This window comes from Aotus nancymaae, unplaced genomic scaffold (assembly GCF_030222135.1).
Source record: "Aotus nancymaae isolate 86718 unplaced genomic scaffold, 86718_ANA_hifiasm-v0.15.2.pri h1tg000221l, whole genome shotgun sequence".
NCBI classification, from domain to species: domain Eukaryota; kingdom Metazoa; phylum Chordata; class Mammalia; order Primates; family Aotidae; genus Aotus; species Aotus nancymaae.
Genome location: NW_026988636.1, coordinates 305,250 through 317,845, shown reverse-complemented (window position 1 = coordinate 317,845; position 12,596 = coordinate 305,250). Strand labels below are relative to the sequence as shown.

At 37.3% G+C, this 12,596-nt stretch overlaps 1 protein-coding gene across 1 annotated transcript in view; it reads left to right on the top strand.

The window, feature by feature from the left end:
• Window positions 1–230: 230 nt before the first annotated feature.
• The window catches only part of LOC105722158 (transmembrane protein 131-like), a gene marked incomplete at its 5' end in the record, with an annotated part of 57,401 nt that continues 45,035 nt past the window's right edge, over window positions 231–12,596 (top strand). Inside the window, 10 exons of the mRNA XM_064371918.1 lie at window positions 231–341; window positions 428–562; window positions 1,723–1,827; window positions 3,191–3,277; window positions 7,500–7,652; window positions 7,752–7,827; window positions 8,008–8,125; window positions 10,137–10,275; window positions 10,390–10,499; window positions 10,966–11,032. Of these exons, the coding sequence (XP_064227988.1) occupies window positions 231–341; window positions 428–562; window positions 1,723–1,827; window positions 3,191–3,277; window positions 7,500–7,652; window positions 7,752–7,827; window positions 8,008–8,125; window positions 10,137–10,275; window positions 10,390–10,499; window positions 10,966–11,032 (1,101 nt within the window). The remainder of the gene's footprint in view (window positions 342–427; window positions 563–1,722; window positions 1,828–3,190; window positions 3,278–7,499; window positions 7,653–7,751; window positions 7,828–8,007; window positions 8,126–10,136; window positions 10,276–10,389; window positions 10,500–10,965; window positions 11,033–12,596) is intronic.

Here is a 12,596-nt window from a genome sequence, read left to right as displayed (position 1 = left end):
GAACTTTAATACACGCTTTTTGTTTTTTTGAGATGGGAGTCTCACTCTTTTGCCCAGGCTAGAGTGCAGTGGCATGATCTCTTGCCTCAGCCTCTTGAGTAGCTGGGATTACAGGTGCACACCACTATGCCCAGCTAATTTTGGGGGAACTTTAATACATCTTTAATAGAGGTAATATTGTTACATCAATGTGACTTTTTGTTTAATCTGGTTCTTTTATATCTTTCTAGTACTTTGTATTGCCCCCCAAAATAGAGGAACGTTTCATAGATTTTGGAGTACTGAGTGCTACAGAAGCAAGTAATATTTTATTTGCAATTATAAACAGCAATCCAATTGAGGTAAAAGCAATCTGTTTTTATTCTAAATCACATTTAAGGATTTTTTGCTTGCGTTGTGATAATAATTTTCGTATCTTTTTTTAAAGTTGGCTATAAAAAGTTGGCATATCATAGGAGATGGTTTATCAATAGAACTTGTAGCTGTGGAAAGAGGCAACAGAACTACAATAATTTCAAACCTGCCAGAGTTTGAAAAATCCTCTTTATCAGATCAATCATCGGTAAGTAAACTTTATTGTCTCCTTAAACTAAGATGGATGTCTAAACTGCAAATGGAAGACCCTTGCTATGTTACATATGTCACTGTTATTTTTATGCAGTTTATAATAGTGTTGGTTATTTGCTATTAGAAGGACCTTATAGGCAATATAATTCAACTCCCTATTTTTATGATGAAGGCACTGAAACCCAAAGGGATTAAATCCTGCCTTCTCATAAAAAGTTCCATAACACACAAATTTTAAATTATCTTTTTGTAACACATGTGTCATTACAGGAGAATTCCCATGGGTGCTAAACCAACCTGGTGTTCATTGAGTTTACGGGGAAAAAGAGATGGCCCTGAACATTGGTAGAAAATATTTTCAATTATACAGTAATATGTCTGGCCAGATACTGCCTCACTATCAGTGAGGCAAACTGTTCGATCACTGCGAGTCTGCCCACATATTTCTAACTGTCTAATAAACATGTTACAGTTGGTTGTAAGAGAGCACAAACAAGAGAAAACAAATATATTAGTTTCAGCCCTCACCACTACTGAAAGGGGAAATTGGAGTTTCTACCTACTGGGAAAAGAATTAGAATCACCTTCTGTGAGAAGGAGTATCAGATATCTCATCTGCAGGTTAGAATAGAACTTCTTGGGGCAGTTTCACAAAAGAAAAAGCAAATGTCCTTATATACAGAGAGTGCTGACAAATACATTTCCATGGAATGCCATAGGTCTGGTGTTTTGTTATACGCGGCCTCAGCTGCCCTGAAGATATGAATATTAACATTACAGAGCTTGAAGCAGAGCCAGCTGTGTATACATTAAAGGCTCCAATGTGCCTGAAAGGTTGGTGGAAGGCTGTGTCCCTCTGCTCCGGCCCCTTTGGCCATACAGGTTCATGGGTGAAGAGTGAGGAGCTTTATTAGCAAGAGGACCACACCCCTCCCTCTTCAGGAACCAGCTTTTTCAGTGGCCTATGGAACAAGTGTAGTAGAGAAATATCAAGGGATGGGCACTATTTTGAGATATTTGTACACAGTGGTAATTCAGTGTCATACTGGTATATGTTAGGATTTGGAAGTCATTTTGTCACTATAGCCTTCATTTCCATTTTAATAGGAAACTTCAACTAACAAGGCTAATGAATGATATTTCTACTATCTACAGGTTACGTTAGCTTCAGGCTATTTTGCAGTCTTCAGAGTCAAACTTACTGCAAAAAAATTAGAGGGGATTCACGATGGAGCCATCCAGATCACAACAGACTATGAGGTAAGGACTTTATTGTGGATTTGTGGCAGTGGAGTTTTTCTGAATAAGTCAGTTCTTTCTTGTTTTTATGAAAACGAAGAATTAAGTTTACTCATAAAGTTACAGTTTACTACTTTCATACCTTAAAAACTGAGCTTTTCCAATAATAGTTTATAGAAAATTGGTGTTCATAGACTCTTAGTTTTATGATAAAATCCAAACCTCCTAACCTAAAAAGCAACTTCAGAAAAATGCCTTTAGCACGTTTAGAATTGCTTTGTTAGAAACCTGCCTAAGCAGATGGTTATGTCATTGTACAGAGCCTGAGTGTTCTGAGTTAGATATCTCTGATTGTTCCTGCAATCATAAATAGCAGGCAGGGTCTAACATTTCTGAAAAGGAGGATAAAATCAGGAGATCATGTCTTAATTTGAGTGCTCACGTTTATATTTGCATAAGTCATTCAAAGTCAGGGGACTAAATGTTATTTAAGCTTTTAATTAAAATATTCTCTGTGGAGTTTATTATGCACGCAGTAAGATTTTGAATGGCTATATTTCTGCCAAACCTAAATGTTTTCAATTTCATATTTAAAAGCCCTTAGGGAAGTCAAGCACTGCTAAATTCAACAAGCTGCCACCTTTGCCCTCATAGATGTTTTCAGTATACACAAACAACTTCCACATGAAAAAAAAATGTAATTATGAAATAAACAGAATTGGCCATTTAATAATAAATGATTTGTTGAGAGTATGTCAGGTTACCTCCAAAAATGAGGAATTCATAGTTATCACTCACGACATAAATAAATACATTTCAGATTTAAGATAAATTTTTGTTAATATGGGTGAAAATAAGAATTAAGAAAAATATCCTAGAAAAGTAGCTTTGTGAGTTACTCACAGTTTGGTATGGGATTCTAACTCTAGAATGTTCAGTGCATTTTTTAAAATTAGGTTAATGTCTATTTCTATGTCAAAAAATAGAGCCCTATATAACTAGAAATGCCAGATTTTACATACGTTGTTTTAGGAGTACAATTTGACTTTCTTTTTTAAAATCTATTTTATAGATTATTGGTATTTTGAAATTCAAAAATATTTATATTTTCAAAAACCTGTCTTTAATTCCTTCCCCATTGTTTAGTCTTTTTTACATGTTTTCAGTGAATCACTGAGAAATCCGTGGAAATGTGTTATATTTCATTACCTTTTAATGAGTACATTGGACAGATTAAACAGTATCTATGGGTGATTTTAGTACTGGTTTAGATCTGGTTATTGTCAATACAAATCTCAAAATTAGGTTAACCCCAAAATACAATAAAGTAGTTGTCAAGAGCAGGCTGTCTTGAATACTTATTGTCATCTTCTTGACTCCACAGATCCTGACAATCCCTGTGAAGGCTGTGATTGCAGTAGGCTCACTGACCTGCTTCCCTAAGCACATTGTTCTTCCACCTTCCTTTCCAGTAAGACCATTAATACACAAATTTTTTTGTTGCTCATTTTTTGCCTTTCCCTTTAGCTCTGTGTTCCTAGACTTTTACAGTACAATTATTCTTTATTAGTCATATATTTTAAAGACAGTATACTTTAGACGATGTAAAGAGATACAGTCCTTTTCCTCAAAAAGTTTTCTATCTAGAAAGGGAAATGGACACACAATTCAGGGCTATAAAGCAGAATGTAGAAGTTGCCCTAGAGGAGTGAAAATAAGTGCTGTGAGGGAAATACACATCTCATTGATGCAGGGGCTGTGGGAGCCAGCTTAGAATTTCTTCTGTCAGAGATGGAGATGGGAATCCAGGGCCAGGGAGCAAGCTCAACAGGGATACAGAGTCAATAAAGTCTGAGGTGGGTTCAAGCAATAGTGAATTGTCCAGTTTGGCAAGAATGGAGAAAAGTTTTAAGAGAGAAAATGGAATATATGGAAAAAAAATTAAATGCACTTAAGTGCCTAAGAGTATGAAGTTTTTGAGCAGAGACTTAACATCATCAGAGCTGAGCTTTAAAGACTGGCTCTCTGCAGAAAGAAATAGAGGATACAGATGAAAGTGACAGTAGAGTGCCTGGAGGCCAACACACAGACTGGCCAGAGTCCACGTGAAAAGTGCCAGTGGGAGGTTTGAGCATATAGCTGTGGCAGAGGTAATAAAGTCCCTTCATACCTCCAAGCCTTTGTTGTTTCTCCACCTTGAATGCCCTTCCTCCTCTCCTCCCTTCAAAGAACTCCTGTGTGTCTTTAAAGATTCAATTCCATTGTCATCTCCTCTCTGAAGCTTTCTTGACTCCTCTTGACAGTACTGGTTGTTTCATGTGTAATCCTAGAATACTTTGAAATTACCCCTCTTGTTGCAAGCCTCATATTGTGCTATAAATATTTCCTTATAAGTTGGCCTCCTCAGTGAGAGTCTGAGATCCTTTAGGAAAGGGATAAGACACTTAGTACACAGTATGTACTAATAGCAGACACTTAGTACATAATGTATGGATGAAGGAACAAATGATGGAGAGGGAATGTAGGCAAGAGACATTGCAGGTGAATCATTTGAACTGTGCTTATATCCTAAAGAGGTCCTACAGACTGAAACAAGTATGGGGAGGGGGATAGATAGAGGAGGCAGGAATACGGCTTAGAGTTTGAGCCTGGGAACAAGGACAAAAGAAATGGGAAAACCAGGAGAAGACCCTGCCTTTTGCAAGAAGGTGATGCAGTCCATTCAGGAATACCAGGGCAAACGTAAAAGTGTCTCATATCCTAGTGGTGGGAGACAATAGTGGGTTTGAACACCACTTACCCAAAAATGAAATCCAAAATGTTCCTAAATCTGAAACATTTTGAGACCACAAGTGGAAAATTCTACACCTGACCTCATGTAACGGGTTTCAGTCAAAACTTTGCTTCATGCACAAAATTATTTTAATAAAATTACCTTCAGGCTATGCATATAAGATGTATATGAAACGTAAATGAATTTCATGTTTAGACTTGAATTCTGTCCCCAAGATATCCCATTATATATATGTAAATATTCCAAAATCAAAAAAAAAAAATGAAATCTAAAATACTTCTGGCCCCGAGTATTTTAAATAAGGGATACTCAACCTGTACCATAAAACCTAAATTCAACATTTAGCTTCTTAAAGATAGAAATTTTGGCCAGGTGCAGTGGATCACGCCTGTAATCCCAGCACTTTGGGAGGCCGAGGCAGACGGATCATGAGGTCAGGAGTTCGAGAGCAGCCTGACCAACATGGTGAAACCCCATGTCTACTAAAAATACAAATATTAGATGGGCCTGGTGGCGCATGCCTGTAATCCCAGCTACTCAGGAGACTGAAGCAGGAAAAATCACTTGAACCCGAGAAGCGGAGATTGCGATTAGCCAAGATTGGGCCACTGCACTCCAACCTTGGGTGACAGCAAGACTTCATCTCAAAAAAAAAAAAAAACAAACAAATTTTGAATTACTAGTTTCATCACATTTAAGTTTGGGTCTTAATTAAACCCTCATCTTCCTGTCATTCTACTTTGTACTGACTATACAAAATTCTTGACTTTGTTATTTATCCGAAAGAGCCATGTTTCTTCCTTCCTTTACCTTCTCAATCAGTGATGTCTTTAATCTCTCTGTAAATCCTGGGAGGGAATAGTTCAGTTGAGAAGACAGCAAGATGACACAGTGAAAAGGCCCGTGAGTGGAATAAGGGAGAAAGCATGTGTATAAAAACAAGACATTGGTCTTGATCCATTTGTGTTGCTATAAAGGAGTACCTGAGGCTGGGTGATTTATAAAGAAAAGAGTATATTTGGCTCACAGTTCTGGGGTTTGTACAGGAAGCATGGCCTTGGCATCTGCATTGGTGAGAGCCTCAGGCTGCTTCCACTCATGTTGGAAGGTGAAGAGGAGCTGGCATGTGCAAAGATTACATGGCAAGAGAGAGGAGAAGGAGATGCCAGGGTCTTTTTTAACAACCAGTGGTTGTGCACACTAATGGCATGAGAACTCCTTACCACGAGGTCAGAACACACCAAGCCATTCATGAGGGATCCACCCCCATGGCCCAAACGTCTTTCATAAGGCCCACCTCCAACACTGGGGATCACATTTCAGCATGAGACTTGGAGGGGTTGGTTTTGAACAGCTTCAGATTAAGCTTTCAGATTATTTTAAGTGTCTTACAGGACCAGATACTTGCTCGGAATTCTAAATTACCTCTATATTACCAAATCCTGTCAATCTCTTTATCCGATGGAGAATACTAGAGATGACTGGAAACAATATCCCAGAATACACATTTCACATAACTCGTAGCTTAATATTTGAATAGAATTGCGAGAGCAGCGTTTCTATCTGTGAGCTTTTTTGATCCCCCACACCCCTGAGAGACAAGACACAAGGGAAGTAGTTATTCCAAGTACACCAAGTGCCTTGACTGCCTTAGGGCTCCCGTCAGCGTCGCAGCTGCATGCCTGCCCTCTGCTGGCTGTCGGTTGTTTTAGCCTCACTGGGCTGTGTAAATGAAGAACACTGGCCTCAGCGTCACCGTCATTCCACCCTTTTTCCTGTGCACGCTCTTCACTTCCGTATTTTTTATTCCAAATGTTTAAAAAGTGGGTTTAATCATTTTAGAGACCTCTTCAAATAAGGAGGAATCTACAAAAATAAAATTTTGTATTCAGCCAAAAGAAAGATTGTAATATAATTCTTGAAGATTATATAAATCATTTAATTTTTTAATTTAAAATTTGGTACCCTGTCACAGAGAGAAGCTTGTGACTGGTAAGAGAAATTGCTGGTTATTTAACAGTTTGATCTGTTTGCTGGGTTTTTTGTTTGTTTGTTTGTTTTTAAAATGGAGTCTCGCTGTGTCACCTGGGCTGGAGTGCAGTGGCGCAATCTCAGCTCACTGCAGCCTTTGCTTCCCAGGTTCAAGTGATTCTCCTACCTAAGCCTTCGCAGTAGCTGGGATTACAGGTGTGTGCTACCACACCTGCTAATTTTTTGTGTGTATTTTTAGTAGGGACAAGGTTTCACCATGTTGGCCTGGCTGGTCTCGAACTCCTGGCCTCAACTGATCCGCCTGCATCAGCCTCCCAAAGTGCTAGGATTACAGGCATGAGCCACTGCGCGTGGCCCGTATGCTGTTTTAATAAGATACTTGACAACCTATCATTTTAAAAGATGTCTAATTTCTCTTTGGCACAAATGACATACATTTTTCTTAATGAAAAAACTTTTAAGGAAAAAAATGTGATTTTGTCCTGTTTGGCTTTAGATTTTATAATTCAGTTATTTCAGGGCATTCTTACCTTGATATAAACAAAACCCACTTACAAACTGAAAGTGGCCATTCTCTTTATTTAGAGCTATCTCTGTTTGTACTTTGTTGGCATCCTCAATATCTTAACATGAAAGTGTGAATGTTACGTCAATCGATTGTCAACAAGATTGCAAGATTTGTCCTCCTGATTTTTCTGTAACATGCCATAGTAAGGAAAAAAAGTTTCTTTTTTTGTGGGATTTTCTTGGCTGTTGATTACAGTTTAGAGATCATCAACTGATGGACATTCTAAAATAGCTTTTGGGCTTTGGTTTCCTAGAAATATGTTTGTCTACTCTAAAGTGTGTTATCTTAAGAAAATTTAACCATATACAAATGAGTTTGTTTTTTGCTTTCTTCCTTCAGGGGAAAATAGTTCATCAAAGTTTAAATATTATGAATTCCTTCTCACAGAAGGTAAAAATACAGCAAATACGATCTTTGTCAGAAGATGTGCGATTTTACTATAAACGATTACGGGGCAATAAGGAAGACTTGGAGCCAGGAAAAAAATCAAAGGTTTGAAGACGTTATATTTGAGAATTCCCATCGGTTAATATTTTGTTTTATGACCTTCTGTGGATTTGAAATTCATGATTCTCCTGTGCCTCTTTATAGATTGCAAACATTTATTTTGATCCTGGACTACAGTGTGGGGATCATTGCTATGCTGGCTTGCCTTTTCTATCCAAATGTAAGTGATCTTGCTGTTCTCCCACATGTTTTCACTGCCCCAAAAATATGTTTTTAATAAGAGGCTGCCACTTTGAAAGTACATTACCGTCTTTTGTTACTATAGAAATTATTTGAAGGAAAATTGACAGGTGGGTATAGATGCAGGTTAAATATGTCATAACATGTTTCCTTGTTTTAGCTGAACCCAAAGTGCAGCCTGGTGTAGCCATGCAGGAAGATATGTGGGATGCTGACTGGGATTTGCATCAAAGCCTCTTCAAGAGCTGGACAGGAATAAAGGAAAATTCAGGTCATAGGTGAGTGGTTTATGTTTATTTATTTTAGCCATCTTTACAAGTTTGAAACATATTGCTTTCTAAATTTTATTCTTATATTAGATTGTTTGGCTTTATAGCTAAGAAAAAATGCCTGATTTTCAGAAAGTTACTAGTGAGACATCTTAAATTGCCATTTTAACTATATGTTGCTTGGAAATACACATACTGTCATTTTTCTCTTTTCTCCAGTGCTTTAGATACTTCTTATACTCCAAGAAAATATTTGAAGTTGTCCTTATGTAGGATGACTACAGTATTCACCTTAGACTCATCTATTTGCATAGGAAAGAAAGTTTTTACCTACCACTGACCTCTGTTAAAGGCAAGGAAAACATTTTCTAGGTTTACACCCACCTAGACACTTGGTGCAAGATCGAGTGTTTGTTTGCTTATTGTGAAAACAATGCCTCCTTCCTTTCTAAGTGCTGAGTTGTTAGGGAGCTCACAGGGCAGGCTCCACAATGTTTCTTTGGCAGGTAGGAAATGTACTTCTAATGACAAATCAATACTACACCTGGATTCCAAAACAAAAATGTATTGATTTAGTAGTATAGAAATCTAGTCTTTTCGTGTACTTCAGAAAGGAATTTGACTAAAATAATGACAGTATGGCAGTTGATAGAAACTGCTCTCCTCAAGCGGTTAATTTGAAATATACTTGTTGGCATCAAGATATTCCCATTTAAGAGTACTGTAAATTCTTAAGCCATTCATAATTGAATTGGAGGGTTTGTTTATCTGAACTCTGCTATGAAAAATTTTCTTAAGGCAAAAGAAAGTTGAGTGTTTGCTTTAAGATGGTTAAAATGAATACAGAAGAGACTTCCCGTAATGGACTTGTTGAGAGAACACTAATTAAAACTCTCCTTTGTACCCTGTATTTCCACAGTGTACATTATAAAGGACAAGCAAGCCTCAAATGTTAATGTCCAATTATGAACACATAACTTACAGTGCTGCCTTAGAGTCAGCTGCTAAGGAACCTCTTCACCTCCTATCCACAAAAAGCCTGCCTTCCTCCCTGTGTCCCCAGCACCCCATTGCTAAGACCTGGGCTCCCTGTCTGTCCTGATGTCCTAAGTACACAGTAGATGTGATGTTCTCCCTGCTCCTGCCTTTGTGTTACTTTGTCACGTGTGCATTACAGAAGATTTCTGCTACTAGTCTTATACACCTGTACTCTTAACTGTGATCGTAACACCACAGCAGTAGTGTTAGGGGTTAAAATATGCTTCAGCGTTTAGTCCCAGCGATCTTAGCCCCATTTATAATGTGTCCTTGGGAATGTGTTGTGAATTCTAAGCAGCTGGCTTATACACACATATGAGTAGGGAAATATTCAGATGAGGTCCTGAATATTGCTGAAAGCTTTACATGTATCTGCACAAAACCTTCATAGGTTTTACCTCTGTTGTCTACTGATGTCTTCATTGAATGTGAGGATTCTGATGGTTTTTATATCAAGGGGGAAAAAAGCCATATGCCAAGCAATGTACTGCCTTCTCATTAGTTCTACTGAAAATGTTATTAGCACCCTGGTTGTGAATGTCTAGATCTTTCCCCTAGGCACGTAAGATCCTTTAGGGTCTGTGTAACATCATGTGTTACCTGCATATGCCTGAATTTTCTAAACAGGTTATCTAATATAGACCAGCTTTTTCTACTGAATTTATACTTGGGAAGGTTTTTCTAAACTAACACAGGATTACATTAATGCCATTGGTAGGTACTATTCCTAAGATTTATCATCCTTTCCATATTCAGTACAGAAACAATACAGAGGATCTGTGACAGATATTTTGGCAACTCTTTGTGCCAGTATAGAGACATCATACAGCATTACAAGCATAGTAAAATACTATAACGAATAAACGTGTTTTTTCAGGACCAGCATAAAATTTCTCAAGTACATAAGCCTAATCGAATTTCTTATATTCAGAAGACTCAGACGTTTCATTTTGATACAGTGACTTACAAATTGTTTTTCTAGACTGAGTGCTATATTTGAAGTAAATACAGATCTTCAAAAAAATATAATATCGAAAATCACTGCTGAGCTCTCCTGGCCTTCCATACTTAGCTCACCCCGGCACTTGAAATTTCCACTTACTAATACAAACTGCTCCTCAGTAAGTATTCAAAGTGACATTGGTTTTTGGAAATACATACTAGGGTTATAAAGTATTTACTCTTAGCTTTAACCATAGAAATCTTTCATTTAATGTTTCATTATTTTGTTTAAGGAAGAAGAGATTACTTTAGAAAATCCTGCAGATGTTCCTGTCTATGTTCAGTTTATTCCTCTGGCTTTATATTCCAACCCTTCAGTGTTTGTAGATAAGTTAGTATCAAGGTAAGTGTTGCTTTGGATCATCAGAATGTTTCTATGTAGTCTTAAATCAGTATTTTATTCACTTAAAAAGCCTTATTGCAGCTCATTCAGTAATAGATTTGACTTAGAGGAGTTCTGGATCTATAAGGTTGAGAGAAGATTTTAGGCAGGTTTAGGTTGACACTGTGTGAAACATCGAGAAAAACTTTCAATATAAGGCAAGAAAAAGTAATGTGGAACTCCCTTCTAAAAATTTATAAAGAGAAAGCCGATGAAACCTTTCAAATATTTTAGTTTTAAAAAGTAAACAAAATATTAATTACAAGTTGTAGCCTTTAATTTTTTTAAGGCTATAAATCTGGTCATATTGATCTCAAAACCTGCCAGACGATAATTTGAAAATAAAGCACACACCTGATAATCACTCCGTAACCCCCTTAACTATGATGTTGCTTATGAATCAGTATGTGTACATTTTTTGTTTTAGGTTTAACTTGAGTAAGGTGGCAAAGATAGATTTGAGAACACTAGAATTTCAAGTCTTCAGAAATAGTGTAAGTATTCAAACTTCATACTATTCCAAAGAAATTATTCTATAATATCAGTGTAAATGTGAAAGAAAATTATAAGCTACTCTTAAATTTGTCTGAAGGGTAAGTTACTGAAGAAGTCAGAGCAGTCCAGTAATTATTTTAGACCAAATAAATCAGGAAGAGTAGGTGGGATTTAGATCAGAGTGAGCCACATTGAGTAAAAGGTTCATACTTGTGGGCATTAAACATTAAGTCCATGAAGGTTTGTGATAATTACTACAGAAATTCTGAGAATATATAGGTGAGGTAAATATTAATTCATAATCGATTTTTATTAAGCATCAAAATATTGAGCTCAGTCATTTAAATTTTCTTTCTGGATACTTTGTAATTAAATTGTAAGCCACCCATGAATGCTAAACCCATTACTGGCTGTGTTCATACTTAGCACGGTAACGTGCGTGGTTTTCACTCAATGGATAATCTTATAAACATATACATAAACTGATTTGTTCTGGGAACCAAACTGGTTTCTATCATTCAGGCCAGGTTGAGCAACCACTCACCACTCATTATTAAATAAGGCTTAATATAAGGGTGTGTGTTAGGAACTTAACACTTGGAGCTAAGGCCCCCTCAAACTGGTCCAAGCCTTTTGGCCACCATGCCCTTCTGCCCAGGGCCAAATTGAAATCTGTTTCTCTGATTCCAAAAGACTTTCCCTTACCATCATATTACATGGTCATTGCTGATCAGAAATTGCTAAGAGCCTTTTCAAACCAGATCCCTTGTAGTTCTTGATATTCTGTATTCTTTCCCATAGCTTCATGTTTTAATCTGTAAGGCATATATTAGCCAAATCCTTATCAGAATAGTTAGTTTTTATAAGTCTGTCTTTAAGGCAGGCTTACATAAGTAATAGTCTAAGTTGTATTTTTTTTTTTTCTGTTGAATAATGGCTGGGACATGACACTAGACTGAAGTTTAGACAGTCTTGTATTCTAACCTCACACCCCTTTCTGGGAATCTTTTTGTAAGCTTTGCTTTTCCTGTCTGTAAAATGCCAACGTAACAAATGTTACTGGAGGTTGTCTAGAAGGCTCAGTAACCGAAACTTCCTTTCACTCTGCTTTTTTTTTTTTCCTTTTTGAGACGGAATCTCACTCTGTTGCCCAGGCTGGAGTGCAGTGGTGCAGTCTCGGCTCACTGCAGCCTCTGCTTCTCAGGTTCAAGCAATTCTCCTGCCTCAGCCTCCGGAGTAGCTGGGATTACAGGCATCTACCACACCTGGCTAATTTTTTATTTGTATTTTTAGTAGAAACAGGGTTTCACCATGTTGGCCAGGCTGGTCTCGAACTCCTGACCTCAAGTGATCCGCCCACCTCGGCCTCCCAAAGTACTGGGATTATAGGTGTGAGCCACCGCACCTGGCCCACTCTGCTTTTATAATAGGAGAAATTTTGCATAAGTATTAAGTGAGCTAATATTTAACTTTTTTATTAACTATAAGTCATATTTACAAGATGTAGAACAGTGAACTAAGCACTGTGAGAGATAAGAAAATAAGTAAGAGTACTCGAGATAT